General features: G+C 30.7%; 1 protein-coding gene and 1 long non-coding RNA gene across 2 annotated transcripts; both read right to left on the bottom strand.

The window, feature by feature from the left end:
* Positions 1 to 2,393: 2,393 nt before the first annotated feature.
* Positions 2,394 to 5,099, bottom strand: LOC115995412 (FCS-Like Zinc finger 8). Its single transcript, XM_031119965.1, has 3 exons — positions 4,119 to 5,099; positions 3,134 to 4,027; positions 2,394 to 2,792 (listed from the first exon to the last, which is right to left on the bottom strand). Exons 2-3 carry the CDS (start codon positions 4,003 to 4,005, stop codon positions 2,708 to 2,710), a joined length of 957 nt encoding a protein of 318 aa, XP_030975825.1. The 5' UTR covers positions 4,006 to 4,027; positions 4,119 to 5,099; the 3' UTR covers positions 2,394 to 2,707.
* Positions 5,100 to 23,885: 18,786 nt separating this feature from the next.
* LOC115994363 lies at positions 23,886 to 25,665 on the bottom strand. The gene is made up of 3 exons (XR_004093202.1): positions 25,523 to 25,665; positions 25,008 to 25,037; positions 23,886 to 23,969 (listed from the first exon to the last, which is right to left on the bottom strand). It is a non-coding gene; the product is annotated as an uncharacterized LOC115994363 (long non-coding RNA).
* Positions 25,666 to 27,047: the final 1,382 nt, after the last annotated feature.

Below are 27,047 nucleotides of genomic sequence, written 5' to 3'. Positions count from 1 at the left end.
AAACAATAATTTACCCAATATTTTTTTATTTGTTGGGCCTTTTGAAAGCTTCAAATCAGAAAACATACTCCAATTTTAGAATCTATGTAATAATAATAATAATAACTGAAAAAGTGACTAATTTGAGATAAATAATTCAATTAGGAAAAAAAAGAATTTGATCGGTAAACAGTCAACATGTGGAGAGAGAGAGAGAGAGAGAGGGAAAATGTTACCATTAGGAAATGTTATTTGTTTGAAATTTATTTGTATTAGTTTGTTTGCTATATGTTCCCAAAAAAAGTTTACATTCCAAAAAACGGTTTTGCTCTATGAAATTTTTGTTAACTTTGCAATTTTTACCTTATCATACATTAGAAAATAAAATAGAGTGGAGCTTACTTGCACCTTCCTGCCTTCATTAGATAAGTATTTAAAGGGCGAGAGTTAGGTATAGTACTTAGGTGTTGTTCGTTAAGTTTCTATCTTAAGATTTTGCCATGTGGTTTTTTTCTCATGGAATGAAAGTGTATTTTTTAGTTGAATCACCACATAAAAAATTTTAAGAAGAGAACTTAAGAAATAGCACATAAGATATTATACATAAGTTTTGTACATATTTGGAAAGTGGACTAAAAATCGCTTGAGTAACATTGGCTATATTAGGAGATAATAAAAGGCTTGGCAGTGGATAAGATTTATTAAATCCGCCGTTCATGTCAAAGAAAAAAGTATTAGTCTCAGTTGTTTTTTTTAATGCAAAGTGGAAAAGCAAATGAGTGGATGAGATTTATAAATGTAAGTTTTTTTTTTTTTTTTTAAGAAATAAAATAAAATAATAATTTGATAGTTGGGACTTAGGAGCGAGAGAATTTAAACTCTAAACATCTTCATTAGAAAGATAAAGAATTGTCAATTGAACTACAAGACTCTTGATATTTATAAATATAAGTTATAAACCCACTTAAAATAAGTACTTTACCGTGGAGTATTAAATCACATATGTGGGTTCCAGTTAGCTCAACTGATAAAGTCTTTAATGGTTGTATAAGAGATCTGGGATTCAATCCCTGCCTACGTCAAAAACTGATTGGTGTCTTAGTTTAATGATAAAGAGTTATATGGTTCCATAATAAATAAAGAAAAAAAAAGTTCTAAGGATAACACTTTACAATGAAATTTCATTACAATTCTTGTCAAATGATGAAATATTGTTCCCGAGTACTAAATCATTTGCTAAAATTATCATACCAAGATTGTGTTCGGATTTGAGGATTTAAAAGCAAGGGAGTTGAACTGTTGAAGAACATTTACTAGTATAAATTTAACAATATATGAGGATTTGATTTTTTTCTTAAACAAAAATATTTGTGATATTATAGATTTAAAGTGAAATATTTTCAAATAATAATTTCAACTTCCATCTATATTTATATATGAAGATAATATAAAATATAAGTCAATTATTGTTGACTTTTTGCAATTTTGCTCCTAAGTTTCAGAAAGCCTGCGCTATTCTAGATCATTCTTCTAAAATATATTTTTTAATTTGATTTTTAAAATCACATATCGTGTTAAACTATATTAATTTAAATTGAATGAGCAGTCAGAAATAAAATTAAATAAACAATTTTAAGCTTTTAATTAGAACTCATCTTCTTTTTTGTAACAAAATCTAATTAAATTAAGTAGTTTAGTTAAAAAAAAATTAATTAGTTTTGATGAAAATACATTTGAAATATTTTAGCTAAATCCAATTAAATTAAGTAGGTTCTTTTTGATAAACGACTAGGGACTAGGGAGATGCTTTTTGTTTAGTCCCACACTACCACTTACATCTTGATCTTTTAAAATATAAATACTTTTAGCATAGCAAATAGATGGAAAGATCATTATCTCTGTTTCAAACGAGCCAGACAATACTGTCCCTGTGTAAGACTGGGAACTTGGTTTCACATCTGCAGTTGTACTTTATATATATATTTGAAGTGTGTACTTTATATTTTTTGTTGAGATAAAAAAAGATATTCAAAATACACAGAATTATTCCCTCGAAATGGTCACTATACGGTCTATACCATTTCCTTGAAAGAGTCATTCTCAACTCCCTGTAGTATAAATTAATGGAACTCACTAGATTAATGTAATCTGCTCAAAGCTTGACAGAATGGGCATTGATTATTTTATTTTATTCATAAAAAAAGAGGGGTAGAGGCATTGATTATTGGAGATGTGTAGAGAATGAGGACATGAGAAAAGAAAAGCATCTAATAAACTTCAAATGAGGTCACTGGTCCCGTGTGCTTAATTATTAGATGATTAGTATAAGATAAACAAAAGTAATTTGTGCTTTAGTCATACATCATTATCATCATCATCATCATCATCATCATCATCATCACAAACTATGGAAAAGACAAAAAACTGCGGACAAACCCAACAGCGTCACCTATTTATCAATTCAACAAAATTAACTCTACAATATCTAAACCTTTCAAGCCCTCCTTTTAACAGGAGGAGTATTAAAAAGTAGAGGTAAAAGCAAACAAAGAGAAAAAATAATAAGTGAGAAAATACCAAAACAGGTTCACAATTTTCTAGGAAATTCAAGTACCATCCTTGTCTGTGATTTTGGAGTACCAATGATACAAAGATTTACCCTAGTGAAGTTTGGCATTTTCTTTTTATGCTTCTTTGAACACTAAGCAAAATTATTGGTGAATCAGGATTATGGTTCCAATTTATCCATTCCCTCCTCCTCCAAAAGCATGTGCTGGGAGCGACAATCGCTGCTACAGAAGGCTTTCTCACCTCTGAAATGAGAATAAGATCAATTAGATTCTCCAAAACTCGCTTGCTAGATTGTGTTTCTATCAATTCATAAAAGAAAAACACCAGCTAGCTCGCTTTCACTAGTATCTAACATGTGATAAAACAGATTAGAAATTTGAATGAACATAAACAAGGCTGCGATTAACAAATCCAAATCAAGATCAGTCGCATAGTAAAATTATGCCACTATCCTATCAGAATAAGAATAAATGTTCCAAAACATTCCCTTTAAGAAAAAAAAAAAGTTAGTAACTTTCACAAATGCACATGGATGAATAGAAAAGTATCTAATCCCAAATAAAAAGAAAAAAATCGGACCAACCTGTACATGTAGATGTCCTTTCCCTGACCAAGATTCTTCTTGCAAGAGTAACAGAAGCTGAGAAAACTATCAGAAGGATAGCTAGAAGACTGGCCAGTGAAAAACCCACTTTCTTTTCTTGGACCAGAGAACCCAACAACACCACAACAGCTCTCAACAATGCAATCCTCAAAAATATGAATGGTTTTTGGGTTAGGACCATGGGATATCACACAAGTATAGTCTTCTGAGAGCTCCATTTCACTAGCAGAGAGACAGCCAGTGAAAACCCGTAAAGAATTCGGAGTCTCCATGCCCGAATTCGCAGACCCGAATGCTGAATTCTTCACTGGTGACTGAGAAAAGCCAGAAGAGAAAGAACCCAGTTGAGAATTCCTAGTCTTGATTCCAAAATCAGCAGGGGATTTGGGAGATTCAGTTGGAGAATGAACACAGTTTGCCAGAGTAGGGATCTGAATCTTAAGCTGAGAACCAAAAAGAACCATTCGGCTGTCAGGTTTGGATGGTTTTGGATCAGATGTTTCTTCATTGAGAGAATCAACAATGGCCAAGCCAAGACCCTTGGGGTCTAAATTGTCCCAATGGCGTTTAGTTTCAGGTTCTGGGGTTCTGGGTGTGCTTGTTTCAGACCTAAAGGGGTTTCTGAAACCAGAGAATGGCTTGCTATCGAGTATGGAAGTTGGACTCATAACAACCTCGTATTCAGGCAAAGATTTTGGAGCGGAATTTGTGAAAAACCTCGGAGAAGTTAAGAGAGAGGTAGTGGGTTTCCTGTATTTGTCCGTTGGAGATTGGAGAGAGTTAGTGTCTGCCATTAGAGATTGATTACTACAACTACTACTTGTTGTTGCTCTTGATCTTTTTCTAAGCATAGCTCCAAATCTTATAGCCACACTGCAGTGAAAAAAAGACCCAAAATTAGAACTGAGAGAAAGAAAAAGGAATATTAATTAGAGAAAAGAGTTATAGTACTGTTGTGACTCACCTGAAGAAAGTTAAGATTTTTCCTATATATTAAAGAATATTGGAGTAAAGAGTGGTTTTAGTACAGTCAAATCCACCATTCTGAAGAAACCCAGAAACCAGAAAACCAAAAAGGGACTCCATGAATCGAAAAACCCAGTCTCTGCCTCTCTGTCTCTGCACTGCTAATAAACTTCTGTGACCTCCATTTTCTGAAGACTTGAGAAACCCAAGAAAAAGAAGGATTAATGGAAAAGGTGGTAACTTTTTCCCCGACTTTCTCGCTCTTTTACAATAACTTCCTCTCTTTCTATTTTGCTCAGCTTCTCTCTCTCTCACAACCGACATGCAAAGAAACTCTCACCAGTCATGATCAGATGTGCATGCACTAGTACTAGACACAGCATAACAAAGAAGAGGATTTGTAATTTTGTTCCTTTTAATGGCTCTTTTGCTTTTCTTTCTGTCCCTCTTTTTTTTTTTCCCTTTTGTATTTTGTGACTACTACAGAAAATTTTAGTTTCTATATCAGAAAATCAAAATATACAAGGTCCTTAATAAAAAAAAAAACCAAAATTTTCACAGGGTGTAAAACCAGTTTAAAGAGTGAAAATTAAACCAACCAAACCTTAAAAATAAAAACCCAGCATGAAAAGCCAAAGAAGGATAAAAAAAATTTGAAGGGTGACTATTCCCCCTCTCCCTCTCTTTTTTTCCTTAGTGGGCTGTCCTTTTACTGTGCTTTATTTGCCACTAACTCAGTTTTCCATCATCCAGTCCTGAAAAATCGCCATGGTTTTGCAGAGAGGAAAGAGACACTGAGTGAGAGAGAGTCAGAGAGAGAAAGAGAGAGGTGGGTTTCTCTGTGAGAGAGAGAGAGAGAGAGGGGTAGTTGTGAGTGATTTTAAAGACGCGTGTGCATGGGAATCAGTGGGTTTGATAAAACCACCCGATCCTGTCCAGTAATGGGCCTAATGGCAGTTTCTTCACGTCGTTTTTTTAGCCAAGAATTACTCTCTCCTCTCTCACTAGAGAGAGAGAGTGGAAGTATATATTTGATGGATCAGCTATCTCCATCTCTCAGCATCAATGGACGTGCGAATATTTCTTAAAAAAAAAAAAAAATGAAAAGCGCACAGTCGAAGGCTGACGAGTCTGGCGTACCGTACAGAGCTTAATCAATCTCTACTCTTTTACCAATGGGTTAGCTTAGCTTAGCTTAGTTCTTTTATTTTTGGCTCAGCTTCATAGCTTGGAGCATTTTATTTTATTTTTAAAAAAAATTTAGCTATGTCAATGTTTACTTCTTTTTTTTATTTTAGAGATTATCTAGGATGGGGTATAAATGATTACGTGGAGAGAAACAACAAGGTACCTATACAAAAACAGTCCAAAATAAATTAGAGGCATATTTGGTTATGTTGTTTAAACAACAGTTTTCGTTGTTTAAATTTATACGTATTTTCACAATACTTAAATAACGTTACTAAAATAACATTATCAAACAGGTCCTAAATCACACAGATGACAGATGTTTGGCCTTAATTTCTCTAATAGTAAAATTAGTCATTTTTACTATTAGAGAAATTTCTCTCTTTCCTATTTATGATTAGCAGAGATACGATTTTAATTTAACTTTCATAATTCTTGTCATTTTTGGCATTAGGGCTTATGGTCATGATTGCCCACTCAAAGTGAATCAAACTACTTAGGAGTTATAGGTGTGATATCGACTTAAGTTTCTCTAACACTTAAGTAAGTCGCATTTCTCATATTGATAGGTAAAAGCAATAGATAGGGTAATTTTATCTCCTATCTGTGACGGGCGGAAATAAGATGTTAATATAACTTTTAGAATACTTCCATTTCTTCATAAATCTTGCCGTTTCTAGCATCATGGGAGTTATAGCCATGACTGGAGGTTGGTGGCGTGATTTACGGATCTCAAGTCTCTTTTGGACGCGAATCAAGGAACATATCTCGTAATCCTATGATCTGGTTAGTCATTTAAGGAAGGACAATTTTCAACGCCATCAATATAAAAAAAGGCCCAGAATTTATATTTCAAAGTAGGCTTTAGGTTTTTAATTTTGTCAATTTAAATCTCAAACTTATGAAATCTTTTCAATTTAACGTTTATGTCCATCTATGTTATTAATTTTTCTAAGCATTGAAAAATTCATAGTTGAAAATCATTGATCAAACTTCGCATTCCAATTACAGCTTGTTCATAAATCAATTTAGCAACCACTAAACAAAGAAGGTAAAGAGACAAAGTTTTGTTTATGAAAAAAGGTAGTTTTACTTAGAATGAGAAAGTAAAACAATAAATTTTCAATGTCAAAAAATCAAAAGTGGTTACCTAAAAGAATCACAAATTATTATCAACAATTTATCATGTTTCTATATTTCATTCCATCTAGAGTAACGGAGATGGCTTAAGGCTTCATATTGAATTGATATAATTAAAAATTTAAGACCTAATCTAAAACAAGGTATAAACTTTAAACTTTTTTATCTTTTTATTTTTAGCCATAAGCTCATCATTTAACTCATTCATTCCAATAATTAATATTAATATCTCGAATATGTATAAGAAAAAACAAATGATACCTCGAGTGTGTACTGGCCGGGCGTGGAGGCCACCTACCCGTATAACATCTCAACAACAGAAAACCCAATTGAAGAATCTTGTTCTTTAAAGAAGATATGCTTTAGGTAGATCTGGGGTTATATATACTGAATATTTATTTGACAGTGAGAATCTTTAGAAACGTAGAGAAATGACATATATTGTTCAATCATGTATAAGTGCTATATATAGTTTATGTTTTCCAATGCATTATTTAGAAGTTAGAGATTGGTGGTGGTTCGAATTGGGGGTTTTGGCATGAATTATCTAACAACCAATTTCTCTTTGTATTCAATTTAATATATTTGAAGTCATTCTCTTCAATGAATATTTCTATATACCGATAGGAATGCTTGTGTAAGTAGTGAAGAGAATTGGTTGCAAATCTACCATTTCCAATTAGTGATTATAGAATAACTTAAAAACTTGTGTCTTTCTATTAGTTCTTTACTATATTTGTATAGAACATCTCAAACTCCAATTCAACCTCTTTTTTTATTCCTTCATTAGTGTGGCAGTTGATGTTTTTATATTACAAAAATATTATAACCAACCCTTAGTCCGTTACGTACTATTATTATACTCTTACAAAATGATTGTTTCTAGATGCTCTTGTGAATGATTGTATAACTTATAAGTAAGGAGGATTGGTTAGAAATGTACCATTTAAATTAGTAATTAACTAATTATACAACATATTGACAAGTTATGTTTCTATATTTATTTATTTGTATATAATATGGTGGAAATATACAAAAAGATAAAATTTAAATAAGGAAATTTTCCTAAAGATAGGAATAGTCTCTGTTAATGAAAATATGAGAAAGTCATTTGAGATAGTTTGGTTATATTCAAAGAAGAGCAATTGATGCACCAATGAAAAAAAAGTTGAATCAAATTAAGGGAGCGAAAACATGTAAAGGAAGACAGAAATTAATATTAGTAGTAGTGAAAAAAAAAAATGTCAATGAAGGAGGTAAAAAATAATATGATTTCAAGTAGAATATAAGGGCTAAAAAAGAATACATGTGATTGATCTTGACTAATGTATTGAGCCATAGCTAAGCTAACTCTAACAAATTTGAAGTTTGGGTGTTATTATTTTGTTAAACATCGAATTCCCTTCAAATAACTCCTGATTCCTTCATAATTTAGTTTGGAAGTTGATACTTCTATATCATTATGATCGACCATTCTTATAATAACAAAATGACATATTTATGAGTTAGTTAATTAGAAAGACAATTAGGTTAATGGATTTTGGAATTTGGTTAGATCATAGATTTTTACTCCTATTGGTATAGTCTGACCAATTGTGATACTGTACAATTATTTTATATTTTCATGAAGGAACAGGGGTTGGCTATATAAGTTTAACATTTTAATTATTGTCATGTTCTATCAAGAAAAAAGTGTCATGTTTATTCTCTCACTTGTGTTTATGTAGCATTTCTCTTCAAATAATTTTTGCTTCATTCTTATTGAATGCCATGTCTTAGGGATGTATTAATTAAATGAATAATATTACAAATTAGACCAAATCAATAATTTTTTTTTTCTTTCATGTTCTAATATATATAGATATAGATATATATATATATATATAAATTACAGTTTAATTTATTTTTAATATATTTTCTATCATCTAATGAATTAGGGATCTTTTCTAATGAACTAGGGATCTTTTCATTATCTCTCTCTCTCTCTCTCTCTCTCTCTCTCTCTCTCTCTCTCTCTCTCTCTCTCTCTCTCTCTCTCTCTCTCTCTCTCTCTCTCTCATGCATTTGGTACAATAAGTTTGCTAATGGCCTATGGACCAAATTGCATGCTGTAACACATGCTGGTCTATATATCTTAAAGGACTTGTGCACTGGACCCAATCAGATGGTGATACGTATTTAAAAGGGATACATATCATCATCTCAATAGGTTTAGTACTATTGGACACTGGACCTAAGTTTGACTGTATCTTAAAAGATCATTTGGAATGTCACTATTAATATACTATGTGCTTTGTTATGAAGTTATAGATGATTTAGATTGGCAATAATAGTATACAATGTAATATGAAATTGGGTTGTAATACTTAATTTGTCTTCTACTAAAGAATAAGTTAAAGTTGAAGCTATTTCAAGAAGTGCAACCTGAGCACGCTCGAGCAAATCATTTTCTCAATCAAGCAAACGGTATTACTGGTGACATTAGATTCCACGTATGTACATAATCTCGTCAATCTTGAATGGTCGAATTTCATGCAATACCATTCAACATTCTTCACATTTTATTATGTTTCCAATCTTGAGATCCTAAAATCTTCTTTTTTAATCATTTGCGAATTGATTCAATCTTTCTTTTTTCTTTTCTTTTTTTTGCCTTGCATTTATGAAATTAGTCAAAAGCCTAGAGTCATTTAGAATTGGAATCTTCTTTCCTAGCTCTATGACTATGATAGCTACTCACATTTTAAGAACTAAACTTACCATGGGCGTGTACTTTTTAGTCTATGGTCTTACTAGTTTCATAGAAATTAATAATGTAACCTTCCAAGCACTACCTGTAACCTGCATGAGGAGTGTCTCCACCAGAGTTATTCGATCTATTTTCTTTTAGTGCCACCCTCCCCCCACAAAATACACATACAAAATCCACGTCAAAATGGATGAAACCACCCTTTGGGTTGGTTCAAGGTTACTTCACGCAAATGAAGAGCTTTTAATCCAAAACCTATGGATAGTGGGTGGAGGAGGGCTTATCCTAGATGACGAAGGCACTTAGATATGGCAATTTTCACGTTTTATGACTTTATCGGTATGGCAATGAGTTTTAACTATTTTATGGCTGAGAGACAAACTAACGATTGCTAAAGAACTTGAAATTGAAATAGTTATTATGAAATTGTGACGCAAGCAGAAAGCCACAAGAAGCCAAACACATTTACTTCAAGATAATAACCATTAAATCCATATGCAAGGCAAGGGGTTGCTTGAATCAATAAGGAGAACTTCCAAAATCCACTAGAAAAAATAATAGAGAAAACTCTTTGAAATTTTATTAAGTCAAAATTTAATTGTCTTGGAGGTTACAATATTCTTAAATAGGAAAAGAAACCCTAAGGCTACCAACTTCATTCCAAAGGCAACTAGGAGACACTAAAATCCCTAATTTGTGTTAGGCACAAAATTAGGCTTGAAAATCACCAAAATATGCATAATTGAAAAAATTGCAAAATCAAATCCTAAAAGTCTTTAGGAGACATCCCAGATATTATTCAGACTTTATTTAAAGGGCAAAACTTAGGTACAGTATTTAGGTATTGTTCCTTAAATTTCCTCTTAAGATTTTGCCATGTGGATTTTTTCTCATGGGATGGAAGTGTATTTTTTAATTAAGTAGCCACATTGCTAAATTCTAAGATGGGAACTTAAGGAATAGAACCTAAGGTACTGTATCTAAGTTTTGTTCTTATTTAAATTAAAATTTATAATGAGAAGAAAATTATTATAAATAGCAAAAACGATTAATTTAGGGCGTAAACGAAGGAATTTGCTCAAAAAGTGGCATATGTCATGGCCAAAGGCACAAGTTTTGAACCTTGCATTTACTTCAAGTCACCAATTTTCATACGATTCTATCATTGGCTCATATGATTTCTATTACTTCTTGAATTTCTTACGTGCAAACTTCAAACAGCCTCTCTACTCAAGAAAAGTTTGTACTATTTGTTCAACATCAAATTGGAAGTTTAAGAAGTAGTGATTAACATTATGCTGATAGTACTAGTAATATTAACAAACTAACTTAGATTTTTGTAATAGACTGCAAGTTTATGCTCTAAGCTTTTCAAGATTACAGGCTAGAGCACAGTTTCAAAGAAGCAAACAAAGCAACTCACAATCTAAGTAACAAGGAGAGGATGTAACCAAACAAAACATTTTATAGTTCATTTTGTTTCACTTTTGAAAGTTGCTTTTTTATAGTCTTTGATAATTCGGATGTATAAAAAAGTTTACCAGTCAGGATTCATAAAATTGTTAAAGTATATCTTTTGTTAGATAACTCAGTTAACGACTCATTTAGCTTATTTAAATAATACACGTGTATGAGTTTATGAATTATCATATAATATTTTTAAATTCATCTAATGGGTTAAGAATAAACTTTGTCCGTTGGCATGAAAAAACTATAAAATTATCTTCTTTGGCTTTTAAAAGGAAAATAAAATACAACTAGTTGAAACTTGTAAGCCAAGCCGAGAGACCCATTAATCCAACCAACACAACTTAACTAGGGTAACTTTTGGTAGCCATGTACAACAAGCCGAATAAGCACCAATAATAAACGACCCAAGTCACCAAAGCCATATAGTAACATTGAGTTTTTATTTTATTTTAATTAAAGGTATCGTTGGGTTAGTGGCCTAGTCGGGGCCCACTCGTTTCTTACTAAAATGGGAGAGTTATTAGAACTGAGAAAGTTCACGGACCATTTCTGTATAGCTCAGCTCATCTGTACCATCATCATCTTCTTCTTTTTTTTTTTTAGGTGAAGTACCATCATGGCATCATCAACTTCATCAACAGTATAAAGTGTATATACACATCCAAAAAATAAAAAATTTAAAATCAAAATTTACACTTTTACCCGAATTTATTTTAATTTTCTAATTTTATTTTAATTCTTTAAGTTTTATATTTATTTAATTAAAGTATTTTCATTAATTTTCATTATATATCATGGCTGATTGTCTCTTTTTTTTCTTCAAAAATTTTAAATTAAATAACAATCCAATTAATGATTGAACAGTATTTTTTATTTTATTTTAAAAAAAAACTAACATGAATTAACTAAAAGTCTTCAATTAAATAAACTTAAAATTTAGAACGTTGAAAAGAACTAGACTAAAATGAATTATAATGAAACTTAAAGATAAGTTTTATATTTTAACAAAAAATTATAAATCATAACAATTTTTTATAACAGTTAAATTGACAAATTTTCACTCATTTTTAGCTAAACTTACTATTAATATTATTTTATAACCTGCCATTCACTCTACCATATTTTGTCAAATTTTTGTTTTGTTTTTATAAACTCTACTATCAATATGATCATCAAGATTATAGAACCCGGACTCTACGGCCACGTAAACCTAAGTCCTAAGTTATGGATGGACCCCACTGAACTAACAGTTAAAGAACCCGATCCCTGGTCCGACCCGGACCACCACATCATGTACCTATCTTAGGGTTGGGCCCACTATAACAGGTTATGTCATCATCTCATCATTTTGTTAATTTTTTTCCCCTAAAGTATTTGAAAACTGTGAATTTATGATGCTACCTACCTAATGAAATTACCTTTACACCCTTGTGAAAGGTTAATTATGTTCTGTGGAGGTGGGGACTGATATGGAAATTCGATGAACAAGGAGAATCTGGGGGGCCCATTTGGAATGATGACTAGCAGTATTAATAATGGTCTATGATCACAGGGGTACCAGTCTACCAGACCTGACCAATTAGTATATAGTCTGACCAATTGTGGCCCATAGCCATAGACCCAGACCCCCTCTCTATTGTTTTTGTTTTGCCCAACATTTCAAAGAAACCTTTTTTTTTTTTTTTTCTTTTTCTTTCTTCTTTTGAATAAAAAAAAGTTACTCATGTGAACTCATCAACCAACGGTCACGGCAATAAGTAAAATCATATTGACGGTGCAGATCGCATAACATATTTGTTAAAAAGCCATTATTCGAATCGATCGATTCTAATCAATTATCATGTAAAAAATGATACGAAAATTCCTATCACTGAGCCAAGTCATAACATTTGACACCCCCGTACATACACAATGTACAAAGCATTAAGCGAGTGTAAAAATGGAATTAAAATTATCAATAACAAATAAAAAAATATTTATTTTCTTTGTTTTACTTTTGTAAATATAGGATATATATATATATATATTTATATTTAGATTAAATTAGAATAGAATATATATCTTATATTTAAAAAACCATAATAACCGTAATATTTAATATAAAAATATATTTAAACATAATCATGTGTTATTAAAGTGTGGAAGTAATCCTTATTAAAAAAACGGAAGTAATTAATAAGTATTATGTTCGGTGCAATTGAACACATATTCTTTTGAACTATACTACGCACTTAACACTAGAAATTTTTACTCATGAACCATAGTTTATGCAATGATTTTTCTTATAGAAAATACCATGTAAACGAAAATTTTCAAAGAAAATAATAAACTAGTAGGCCCCTACTAATTAAATGAGACAATCATGAAAATAGGTACAGAAGAGCATCCGATATTCAAAGCATAAATCAAATAATAAAAACAAATTAGATCTCACTGTTTTATTGATTCCAAGGCTTCAGTTTCCTTCGACCAAGTATAAAAGTTTAGCCACGCAAGGCCATGATGAAAACTCAAAGGAAAAAATTAGAGAAGAGCGGAGAGAGAGGCTTGTGTGTCTAATTCTGATTTCTTCTCCCCCTTTTACACGTTAATTCCCCCTTTCCCAAGCCTACAAAATCTCCTAAAAATATTCTTAACAATAATATCCAAATCTAACTAATTAAGGAAAAATATTAAAAATAAAACAAAGTCCTAATACAACTAGGAAAGTAGTGTTTTTCTGGATATTTCGAGCACTAGATCTGGAGGCTTCCAAAAATAAACCACATCAGATATACGTATTAGAATTTCAAGCAAAGGAACATTCCAAAATGTCAGTAGTGCAGGTGCAGCAACTTCAAGCCCGATTTCAACCTTGATGCAGCCCGTATCTCTCAAAACTCAAAACATGAAAGTTGTAGAACTTTGTCTTGGTGTTCCATAGCATCTTAAATCATCTCAATCGAAATTTGGATGAGAGAGTTATGCCCAGATTACGAAGCAATGTCAAATCTGTCCAAAATCGCCAAATTAGCTACGTTTTGCACTTAATGCCTCCATTTGCATCTTAAATCAAAATATAAGAATAATGAGTACATTTAGGCACTGAATAAATATAAAAGACTAAATATTAAGGGAGAAAAATATGACAATTTGCATTTTCATCAATTGTTTTATATGCAAAATTATTACTAATTAACATGAATTACGTAGATTTTTTTATTTTTTTATTTATTTTTATAGAAAGTCTATAAACACAAAAAATTTAACAAAATTTTCACACTTATTAATGTAGTAGATTGATAGTGGTAAGTAAAAGAGTAATGTTAGTGGTGGACCTAAGTGAAATTTGTAAAAGTTTGCCAACTTAACTATTGTGAAAAATGTTGTGAATTTTTTGGGTATTTCTTTTTTTTTTTTTTTTTTTTGAAAGTGTTACATCAACAATATTTTGTTGCTGGTTCTAATTTGAACCCATTACTGAATTTTTTGTTTTTATTTTTTGTTTGAAATCAATAATAGCCTGTAACAACTTGCTACTTAGGATTTGTTGTAAAAATTTGTAAGGACCAGAAAATTTAGTAGCCCAAGCCCACTTAGATAGCGGGTTGTGCAATTCAACCTTGGTCCAAATCAATAAAATTTGTAAGAGAAGGAAACGAACAATAATAGGGGGCTTTGCTTGAGGACAAGTGCAGGGAAATATAAGGTTTGTATTAAGAAACAAATGAGCATCAAGCTCTCACAAGTTCTTCTTCCCTTCCTCGGGCGGCTTTCTTCCTTGGGCCTGTGCTGCAACCAATGTTGCGACCCTTCAACTTCATTCTCGGTCCTTTTTGTGGGAGGAACAAATCTTTCCCCAATTAAATATTGTTCGCTTTGGGATGGGCAAGGTCGACCCTTGCTCCCACCTGCACGGATTTGCTCAATCCCACATCAGGGTGAAAAACCTCCCACCCTTGCCATATAAGCACTTGGCCTAAGGAAGGGTGTACCTTTGCCTTATAAACACATGTGTTGTAGTGATATACTCTTGCCTTCAGCTAAAGCTTATAAGGCATGAGTAGGGCGCATCTTTCTTCGATGTGGGAGCAAGTCTCAAAAACTGCGCATGTCGCTTAAAGAAACAAAGCCATGCGGGTCCTTTGGCCCCAGAGTGAACAAACTGCTTGTGGGTTGGAAAAATCTCCTCCCACAAAATTGTATAAAAAAACATTTCTCTATCTTTCTTTTTTCTTGTTTTTTCATTTGATAAAAAAATTATTTTATTTATTGGCAAATATTTGGGCTTAATTAGATTAAAATTTGTGCCTTTTTTTTTCTTTTCTATTTAGAGCCTTAGGCGACCGCATCAATTACTTATAGTATAGAGCTAGCAATACTTTTTCTTCTTCTTTTTATTTTTCTTTATTATGATATTCTTCTTCTTGTCATTGGGGTTTTGTGTGCTCCAAAAAAAAAAAATATATATATATATATATATATATTATTGTCTTTTAATGTCCATTGAATTTAAAACTTAATGTTTAACATAACAATTTATTTAAACATAACCATGTTCTAATTATAGTTCAGCAGAAAATTAAAAACATGTGTTATTTATATATGAAACTAAATAGATTTATGTTCAGATCATTTGAACACATATTCTTTTCAACTATACCATGCACTTAACACTAATAGTACTAGAAACTTTTAATTTAACGCTTGAATTGAAGTTCTTGAGATGATGGAATTGAAGTGAGACATGGAGGTCTTGCACTTCGGCAGCTAGGAGTTGCAGTCACACACTGCAAACTTGAGCCTTTGGTTGCCAATTTCATGAAGGTTTTGTGCAATCAGGAGATATACAAGTATGCTCTGATGGAGATCGGACATGACCCCCCAGACCTACCAACAGGGATGGTCACTGATTTTCATTTGAAACGATGTATAAAACCCCGCTCTGGATCTTCTTCTATAAGTCTTTCTTCTACTCTATAAAACGATTGACAAAGTAATACAAAACATCATATAAATGAAAATTTTCAAAGAAAAGGTTGATGAAAAAAACTACAATTAGTTGTAAATTGACTAATATTATTTGTCTAGATGGTTATTCCAGCTCCTAAGGAGGTTTATATGGCTCTTGGATTTTATATCCTTTTTTTTATTTCAACCATGGAGATAACCCCATAGATCATAAAACACCGACTGTAGATTTTTATACTGTAGAGTTACACATTTTTTATACTGTAGATTTCTAAAAGATCTAATGATTAAAAAAAATATCATTAAATGTTATAACTTGACACATTTTTCTCTCTCCTTATTTAATATTTTTCACTTGATTGAAGGGCACATGCCATTTTCAACAACTTGCTTTTCAAATGATTCATCCTAAAAGAAAAATTAAATAGATATTTAATGATGAAATTAAATTATTTGAAATAAAACTTATACAATTATGTATATGATTGAAGTATTAAACACAAAAGTAATCGGCTGCTTTTTAAAAGTTTTTAAATTGCAAATGTAACAATAGTGAAAAATTATTATCTCTGCTCATGCTTTGTTCCTCCATATAAAGTAAATTGTTATGGTAATGGTGATGAAAGTGCCACCTAATAGGGTTAATTAATTAATTAATTAAGAGTAGTTTTATTTTGTTGAGCAAAAAAAAAGTATTATTCTAATTTATATGAAAAAAATTTCTGGGCTAAGGAATCTGAGAGTGGGCTTATCTTGTCCTTTGTGTATTTTTTAGTTTATTTGGTCTCTTAAATTAAAGTATGCAATGATTTGCCATGTATGTATAGTATTCTTTTAAATAAAATTGATATTTTGAAAGCAATAATAAATAAGGAGAGAGAGAATGTTAGTATTAATTAGGTAATACTATTAATAAGGTAAAAAGTAATAAAATTTAATGATGTTTTTTCAACCGTTAGATCTCTTAGAAATCTATGGTGTAAATAAGGTGTAACTTGAACCTATCTCATATACACACACACACATGCACACATTAGCTTGTAACAAGTACTAACGCACAAAAATATTAAATAATAATTATAAAAAAAAAAAAATCAAGAGTTTTGCCAATATTTTGCCAATGGAAGGTATGACTAAACAATCTCAGGAGAAATAGAAAAAAAATGATTTTACAAAGAGGGGATTTTACAACCATATAGGTAACGTGGTGTTTACGAATCAACAGGTAAGAAAATGTTTCTGTAACTCGTTTCATTTTAAGATATTTTTTCATATTTACAAGATATTCATCACTGGTCAAACCAAGATCTCCACACAATGTTTTTCAGTGACCTTTTTCTCATAACCACCCAATTCCTATCCCATAGTCAGATTTTTAGGCAAGTCCTTCGCAATTCTCATAGGACAAAACTTAGGTATAGTACCTTATTAGGTGCTGTTCTTTAGGTTCCCCTCTTAACATTTAGTCATGTGGCTACTTAACTAAAAAATACACTTCATTTTCATGAGAAAAAATCCTTATAGTAGAATCTTAAAGGGGAACATAAGGAATAGCACCTAAGTATTGTACCTAAGTCTTGCTCATTCTCACCCACAACTCTCTCAAGCAATGGCCTCAAATTTGACTTCTCTACATGACCTAGTTGTTGTTTTTCCTCAAAAACCACGTTTTCAATATTGATTTCGGTTTTGGCATTAGTATTAGAAGCTAGGTGCCATGTGGAGTGGCAATTCTTTTGGAGTGAGAGTTTGAATTCACATTGTAGGTCTGGGGTTGAAGATGAAGTGTGAGACTCAAAGAATCTTATCATTGAGTCTTCTTCCTCGTCGTCATCACCATCTTCTTCTTCTTCTTTATTATGATATTCTTCTTCTTGTCGTCGGGGTTCTATGTGCTCTAAAAAAATTTGATATTATTTTTTAATCTCCCATTGAATTTTAAAACATAATGTTTAACATAACAATATAGTTTTTTATTTTTTATTTTTTTATTTTTTTTTTATGTAGTATAGCCTACGACGCTGTCCTGGGATGTATAAAAAATAAGAAGTTCTGGTGCCACAAACTAGTGCACAACTTTACCCACAACTCACTCATGTGGCAAGTTGTGGGCAAAGTTGTGCACTAGTTTGTGGCACCAGAATTTTTCATAAAAAATCTATATGAAAAGTTCCATTCCATTACTGAACAAGACAAATAGAATCAGCAGAGAAAACACATCCTCAATTAATACCTACAATAAAAGAAATAATCAAAACAAGAAATTGAGTAAATAAACAAAAATAAAAAACTAAAATGACTTTTATACCTGTTTATGTTTGTTGACAGCAAAGACTGGAATTTCTATTGCTCCGGGTAAAGTCAATATGAGTGCAGTTGCTCAAGCCTGTTTCCACGAAAGCAATCCGAACTTTTTGAATATTAGGAGAGAAGAAAGTAGCGGGATGCTATATACTACAATAATTAAAATAGCACTTAAAATTGTTTTTTTTTTTTTTTTTTCTTTTAAGTCGATACAAAATATATTTATATTGAAACTTATGTATATATAAAAAGGAAAATTTTAATAAAATCGTCAATTTGATTGATAACCATAGATATACTCGGTATCCTAGGAATAGCAATTCCCAGGATTAAAGTAATAATAACACTATTATCAGTCAAAATGTCGCTCATCAAAGAGTTACAAACACCAACTGACACGAGGACCAATATAATCATTACAGATCTATTTGTAAAAGAAGACGAGTAGTAGAAACAAAAACAATTAGGGGCCTAATAAATAAAAAGACAAAAATGACAAATACTAAAAAACATAGAAGAGGATTGGGAGAGAGCGTCGAAGACGCATGACTATGTTTATCGTAAAAAAAAATTACCTAACATAGTAAAGATATCAATAGTGACTTCACTAATCATAGAAGCAGATAGAATATCTAGAGAGATAATATCGGAAGAAAGCTTAAGGTCTTCTAGGTTTTGGTAAGTTGTGGGATATGAGGGAGAAGAAAGGGCAAAAAAAAAAAAAATAGTGAAAAACCCTTATGCCCCTCCTTTTCAATTTCCCTAATGTATTCAAAAGTTTTTTCCACCACTATTCCCATAATAACATAACAATATAGTTAAACATAACAATTTGTTATTTATATATGAAAATAATTAATGGCTTATGTTCAATTCATTTGAACACATATTCTTTTCTACTATACTATGCACTTAACACTATAATTACTAGAAACTTTAACGCTTGAATTAAAGTTCTCGCAATGATTTTATTTTAGAGAAGATCATGTAAATGAAGATTTTCAAAGAAAAAGTTTATGGAAAAAAATACGAATAAGTGTAAATTGACTATGCTAATAAGATGGATTATATTCTTCCAATTTTATAATTTGTTTGGATGCTTATTCCAGCTCTTAAGGAGGTTCATATAGCTTTTCTTGGATTTCAAGAGCTTCATATAGCTTTTCTTGGATTTTACATCCTATTTTATTTTCCAACCATGGGAATAACCCCATTGATTATAAAACACTTAGATCTACCCAATCAAATTTAAAACGTTAGTTGCAATGGTTTGTGATTGTGAGTTTATATATATATATATATATATATGGTAAGATTTATGGCAGCAAGAGTGCAAGACAGATTTGTGTCTTTGTGATGTGCACACAAGATGATGCCACATGGCACAATTTAGACCATTAAGTGGTTGTAGTGGAATTTAATAAATTTTTACCTGTATATATGAAAATTTCTTTTATTGTTATTATTTTTTTGAGAAAAAACAAACATAAAAATGAAATAGGATTCTAATTTACTTTTTGTAACCCACCGTCTGTGGTGGATGATATATTAGCTTTTGATAAGGCTAATTTACGTTGTAATAGACTTGTGAATTCCTAAGTAATGATAAAGCTTGTTTTACCGAGAAATAGGATTCTAATACAAAGGTACAGAAACCCCCTTCTCTTTCATCCTCACATTTCCAGTCTTATTATTGTCTCTTCAATATGTAATTGACTCATCTACGCATTTTGGTTGAAGAATCCAATATATGAAATGAAACACGTACAAGCACATTTCCATAATTTCTCTTCCAATATCAAAGGAAGGTTGAACACTTGAACTTATAGCACAAAATTTCAAAATCTTCCAATCTCCAATCCATTGATCATGAAGTACACATGTTTTCAAGTTTTCAACCCACGAAACACTTGTCTTTTCTTCCTATTATCTGCCAAGAAGGTTATTAAGAAATTTCACTTCCCTACCATGCATACTTCCTAATTTAATAAATTAAGGAAAAGAAAAATTAATGTGACGTCGTTAGTCTTAAAATACTTACTTATAGATTTTTTTCATAAATGCAATAAAACCTCGAATTTATGACATCTACTCTATGATAACTGCTCTAACAGCTAGTATACAATAATTGATCTTAAAATTCTTATGGTTATGTGTATATTAGAATCCTATAATAATCAGTTACATATCAATCAGATCAATTAGTAATTTTCTCAGATCAATGGCTTTTCTTACTTTTCTTTCTCTAAGTTTTTCCATTTTCTCTAACTCTCCATTCTTTGTGTCGTTCATAGTCCAATTGCTTAGCTTTGCTTTTAGACAGTAATTGGTATTTGATATAGGTGGGAATTGAACTCAAATATCTTATTCGATGACAATAAATTTTACTAGGTGAGCTAACTAGAACTCATTGAATTTTTACTTATTGAAATTAATTCTTAATATCCAGTCTTTTAATCCCCATTTTTTTTAAAGTACAACTGTACATTTTACAGAATTTTTCACTCAATTAAAATAAACCTATAAAAAGGGTTATATCGAACAAACCTAAATATTTTTAATTGGACTGTGGTTTTCTTAAATAGATATAAATTAGGTAAACCATTATTAAAACAAGAGAAAGGTTTTATCATATAAAGTGGTGAAGACTTGTAGGTTGTAACTTGTAAGAGACCAAGATCACAAAAAAAAATATATATATCAAACAAGTTTTGCTCATCTCGTCCCATCTTTCTACTCTGCCCTAAATGTGTTAGTATATATACTATTTAACTATATTTGCATTAATCTTTTTTATCTCTCTCTCTCTCTCTCTCTCTCTCTCTCTCTCTCTCTCTCTCTCTCTCTCTCTCTCTCTCTCTCTCTCTCTCTCCATATAAATGTGTGTGTAATGGATCTCTTACTTTTATTTTGGACAAGTTATGATCGGTGAAAACATAGATTCACTGTTATTCTTGTATTTTTATTTACTAATCACAGCCACAGGTTAGCATCTCAACAAATTATAAAATAAAATCCATAGTAGATTTACTCATTTCATTTGCTTAATATACTTTAGAATGATGGTAGAATTCCTCTACCTATATTTAAAAAAGAAAAAGAAAAAGAAAAAGAGATCATCACTTGTCATCACTTGTGCTGAATATATAGCGCGCATTTGGCACCGGTATCACGCGAAAAACCTTTTCACCCAAATCAAATGACAAAACTAATGGACTTAAGGCATTGCAAAATGGAGAGGTTGAGGTTGTAAAATTTTCACAAAATTAAACTCTTTAGAACATGCTAGTTGAGGTTGTAAAATCCATGACTTTCGCCTATTTTAGACAGAAATATAATTCATTCATATTTAGAAAGAGTGTGCTATCAAATTTTGATGATTTTTCAGGCCATATATTTTTAACTATAAATAATATTAATTTAAGGGGGTGTTTATGTGTTATAAATAATGTCATCAATTTGCTATATTTGAAAGTAGAGCATGTAAAAATCTCTGTGGTAGACGCGTAGAGATTATGGTTGGAATAATAGGTTTTATTTTCATATGATCATTATATAACCAGTTGCTAGGTCTTGAGTCTTGATCCAATGCGAATGTATATGTTAAAAATAGTGGTTAAAATTTTTCATTCACACTTTTTTATTATTTAAGTTTTTGAATAAAGTATAAGTTTGTTTATCCTCTAATATCTTTGTAGGTGATTTTGAATTTAAACCATTCCCTATCAAATTATGTTTTTTTTTTTTTTGAATAGTGGGCTTAGAAGCCTTAGATCTATCATGTGCAAAATGGCCATTGAACCTAAGTTTATTCTATTGCACACAAAAAGAAAATTTTTTAAATTATAATATAGATAAACCCTAATTGGGATTTGGGGATAGATAATAAACCTAACCTCGACACTAATTATTAGACGAGTTGGGACATAGGTTTATAGGATCCTAAGTAAGGACGAGCATATAAACCTTTTTCGTTTCCCAACGAAATATAGGCAAATGTTAATAACTTAATATAAATCTTTATTTGCATAGCAGTACATATAATAAAAAAAAGTGGGACATCAAATTTCAGTAGAAAACAATATATGTTACAGTTGTTGTCTTTGTTATTTGGTTGTCATGCGAGAATATTTTTATCTATCATTCCTTTTTGTAATTACAATGATCAAAATGACTCATAAGGTGACTTCAATTGTATTCCAAAATCTTTTTGAATGCGACTATAGGTAAGAACTAAGCCTAAAAGAAGAGCATTGTAGATATCCAAGAGATGGTGACAACAACTTATAATTTATAATTGTTTAACCTCTATTAAATTTAAAACATACTTTTCAACATAAAAGTATATTTAAACGTAATTATGTGTTACTGATATGAGGAAGTAATTCCTTCTCAATTAAAAAAATGGAAGTAATTAATGACTATTATGTTTAGTGAATTTGAACACATTCTTTTGAATTATACTATGCACTTAACACAAGAAATAATAGAAACTTTTATGCACGAACCATAGTTCACGCAATGATTTTTCTTTTAGAAATAATCATGTAAATGAAAATTTTCAAAGAAAAAATTGAGGAAAAAAATACGAATAAGTATATATTGACTACTGTTATATTTTTGAAAATGAAAATTATGTCGGCAACAATATTAACTATGTTAAGACGATGAATCATCTTCCAAGTTTATATTTTGTCTTGATGTTTATTCCAACCTTTAAGGAGGGTCCATATAGCTCTTCGTTAATTGTGTCTTTCAAAATCCCCAAGATTGGATGGTATGACTTTTTATTTATTTATTATTTTTATCAATCTCATTAGCATACTGTGGGTACTAACATTGTGAATGTTGTTTTGTGTATTATTAGATATAGGGAGACATTTGTTGTGCTCCTTGGAGTTACTACAAAGGCATTAAAGAAAGTAATCCAATTACAAAATTTTCTAACCGGTCGTACCTATGATCTTGTCGATCACAACTAATAAATTACACAATTATTTGACTGGTCGTTCCTATGACCTTGTCAATCACAATCGTGTGAAAATAGGATCATCGAAGCTATTTCCATCATTTGTTATTTACTCCATTTCTGGACTCATTTTAATAATTTTGGACATATTTGAAATTTTGTGGATATCTAAGTGATGGTGGCGGCGGCATTGTCCGAAATTTCTTTACACTTACTTTCTTCACAAACTTGACTGCTTAGAGGTAAAATTGATATCCTCTTCACTTTGTTCTTTATCTCTCTGTAGATTCATTTGTATCTTGTTGTTAGGTTTTTCATGAATTTTAATTCTTTATACCACCAAGATGACCTTGGAGGGATTGAAGACTAGGTGGGTAGTTGTGTAAGTTTTTGGGTTTCAATTATAAATCTAGAAATTTGAACTTTATTATTGTTTATTCTCTTTTTAGTGTAAACATAATGTTTAACATAAACATATATGTAAACATAACCATTTATTATTAACATATTAAAGTAATTCTATGGTCCACAGTTCCACTCAAGTTGATCCATCTACCCTTAGCATTTGTGAGGGTTAAAGTGTGGACTTAGGTATATCACCATCCTTCCTATCTTTTTCTTTCCTAATTTTTTCCTTTTGAACTTTTATTTATTTAATTTATTTATTAATATACAATTTTTAAATCCTCATTTTTCATTTTTCTTATGAATAATCATACATTTACTCAATTTGTCATTCAAATAAAATAAGTCCATAAAAAAGGGTTATATAAAACTAACTCTAAATATTTTTTATTAAGAATGTTGTTTTGTGAAATAGATATAAACTAGTCGCTAACCCGTGCGATGCACGGAAAAGTTTTTAGTAACTATAAGATTTTAGCAAATCAAATGCTTTAAAATTTGAAAATCTTATAGAACTTACATTAGCACTCATCAATTTGTTTACAAAGTCAATGCTAAATAGATCTACAAATTGCATTCTCATATCCTTTGTCATTTGCAAAGTGACAGGACTCCTTTCATTATGGTTTGCATCCTTCTATCCTTCAAAGGCTTTAAAAAGTGCCATGTGGTCACTGCATAAGAATGTGTATAAGGTTATACAAAATTCTGTCATTATAATCAACATCCTAAAACTAACATCCAATCCAAAAATGTGTAACCAATGTTACACATCACTTAGTGTAAGTAAAGCCAATAAAAATTACCAAAAAAGGAAAACCATTTTGCTAGAAACATCACAATAACCAATAAATTAGATAGAAATATAAAATTAAACAAACTCATTTCCAACATGTATCTATGAAAACTCAAAAATATATAACAAATTTTCTTCTATCTTCATTTAATAAAGAAAAATGATAAGAAACTGTTATTCTAACTTTTATAAATTGCACTTATATCTATCATTTTCATCGAACTATTTGATTAACAGGAATACAAACAACACTTAGTGTAAGTAAAGCTAATGAAAGTCACCAAAAAGGGAAAACCATCTTGCTCACAGAGACCAATAAATTAGACAGAAATATAAAATTAAACAAACTCATATACAAACACGTATCTATGAAAAACTAAAATATATATATAACAAATTTTCTTCTATCTTCATTTAATAAAGACAAATGATAACAAAATGTTATTCTAACTTTCATAAATTGCACTTATATCCTTTTCTATAAGCAAGCAAAAAATACATAGCTCAAGTTGTAATAACAAAATTGGAAAATTCTTAATGGAAGAAGATAAGCTATCTATGAATTCAGCTATAGATATAATAGGCATATGAAAGCAACAATAACACCAATCAATCGATTATCCAACCTAGCACACACTATTTAGGTAGCTTCCCTAGTGAATTAGGCTACAATTAATTGCACAAATTGGCCTTGATACCAACTGTGCTTTCAGTGTTAGATGCTCAGGCCTTTTTTGAGAAATTACACTGCCTCTTTTAGGTTTTTAATTTTGATGTAAATCTTTTTTTATATATAAATAATTACGATAGGATTTTATATATATATATATATATTATTTATGTACATAGACAAATAGTTAACCCTATACTAAAAAAAAATTCAGAAATTTAGTACAGAGGCAAACGAATACCATACCTTTAACCTTGATTCGAATGGAGGAAAAGACTGAAGAGAAAGGCAATAAAAAAGTAGAAATTAAGCAGGAATATTAAATCTAAATAAAAGTGAATGGAAGAACAAAAATTAAGAATGAAATCTGCTTTAAAACAGCAAACGAATGTACAAAGAATTAAATCTGTTGCTGTTTGGTATTCATTGAAAGCTGCTATTTTAAATTTGTTGCAGGGAAGGAACAACACAAATGTACAAAGAATTATAAATTGAACAGCCATGAATTGGTTTGGTACACAGAAAATATATATATTAAAAAATAGAATAAACATCATCACAAAAACTATTTATAAAATAATGGTTCTAGAGTCCTAATTAAATTTGTTTACAGTTACAGATTTCTAAACAAATTTGATCACCAAAGCTTATCTACAAAAATAAATGAAAAAAAAAACACTAATTTCTAATCAAAACATTAACATTCAAACTCTCTCATGTTTCTAACCATATATTTGCTGTGTGTTTAGAAGAGAGCATACCCAAACAACCTTCAAGGATCCTTTGTTGTTTCTTGAAATAATTAGATATCCAGTTTCTTTTTCCTACAATTAAATGCATAAGATGAATGAATGCATCAGAAATCATCAAATTTTGATTTTTTGCTTTCCAAAAGACTTAACATCATGTATGTCAAAGAATAAGCTTAACATCTGCTAGAATAGCTTAAAAAGAATAATTGCTGGAGTTTCACTACAATTCTACTATAAAACAAAACAACATAAAATCAAAATAAAGACATGAACCTAAAATTTCTTCCTACATTTTACAATCAGAGACAGACCAAAACAAAAAGGACATGAACCTGTAGAATTTCTTCCTTTGTGTCAGATTTTGAAGGTTGGGAGGCTCTTCAATACTATTTGCACTTTCTTACAAAACCTGTAGAATTTGCGTTACTAAAGAAGTCATTTTTTAAATGTAAAAGCAAAATTCATGATTATTTAATAGACGTTCGAACGTAAATTATAACCATAGCTAGATCAGAATGACCAAATATAACATTATTATGAATATTGATCATAATTCAGGTGTGTGTGTATATATATATTTTTTTTTTGAAAACTCATAAATTCAGGTATATAATTACAAGTTTCGAAACATATACAGGCTACAGCAAACCTCTATCAAGTAAAAAAAAGTTTTACCTGTGAATGAGATAGAAAAGAAAAAAAACTGATGAAAGTTGTGAGCATTAGAGCACCATGACCAAATCCATGATAATAAAAGGAAATTAATTATGAGATACAAACCTCCATTGACAACGAAATTGAGAAAGTGGAAAACCTTCTGCGTGGTCCATCTATATTCTGGTACTCTCAATTGTATCCGAATTAATTGAACCTTAAACCACATAATAATAATAATAATAATTAATTTTACGTAATTACCAAATTCCAATTGAAAATTAAATATTCTTCTTAAATAAATAATAAAAACCTAAGCGGTGAAATTTAAAATTAAAAAAAAAAAAGGTACCAGAGCTACGAAGTAGACGATGCCGAAGAAAGCAGCGAGGATGTGATAAAAACGAATTTCAATTCTATGAGTGTTTCCCTGACTTCAACAAAAAAGAATAGAGAGAAAAAGGGGATAGGAATTGAAATCCCTAAATTGACAAAAAAAAAAAACTAATTAAAGAAGAAATCCTTAAATTGACAGAAAAACCTAATTAAAGAGAATAGGAAAAGAGATTATTCATAGATTAATTGAGAGATACCGAGATAGAATGCGCTGATATGGAGGTTGGGTCAAAGATTGAAAACGTTGGCTCCCATGGTCATGCCCTTGCAAGCTTTCTGCAAAATAGCTTGGATCTGTGTGTGTTTGAGAGAGTGAAGATGTTCTGCGTTTGGTGAGTAATGTTTAAAGGAGAGGTTCTGGGTTTGGTTTTGTCGAAAGGAGAGGTTCTGCCGTTCTGCCCTTGCACTGTTGCTCTAGGTTTTGCCGTTTTGTGTTGTTGCTCTAGGTTTAATTATATTATATATTTAATTAAAAGAAATAAAT

The sequence above is a fragment of the Quercus lobata genome, chromosome 6, assembly GCF_001633185.2.
Source record: "Quercus lobata isolate SW786 chromosome 6, ValleyOak3.0 Primary Assembly, whole genome shotgun sequence".
Lineage (NCBI taxonomy): Eukaryota > Viridiplantae > Streptophyta > Magnoliopsida > Fagales > Fagaceae > Quercus > Quercus lobata.
Note: the sequence above shows the minus strand (reverse complement) of the source record. Positions and strands in the feature narration are given on the sequence as shown.

Excerpts from the sequence above, each read along its gene's own strand:
- LOC115995412 (XM_031119965.1), bottom strand. The coding sequence starts at position 4,005 with ATGCTTAGAAAAAGATCAAGAGCAACAACAAGTAGTAGTTGTAGTAAT. Across the intron at positions 2,793-3,133 it reads AAGGACATCTACATGTACAG|AGGTGAGAAAGCCTTCTGTA; the intron begins GTTGGTCCGATT and ends TTCTCATTTCAG.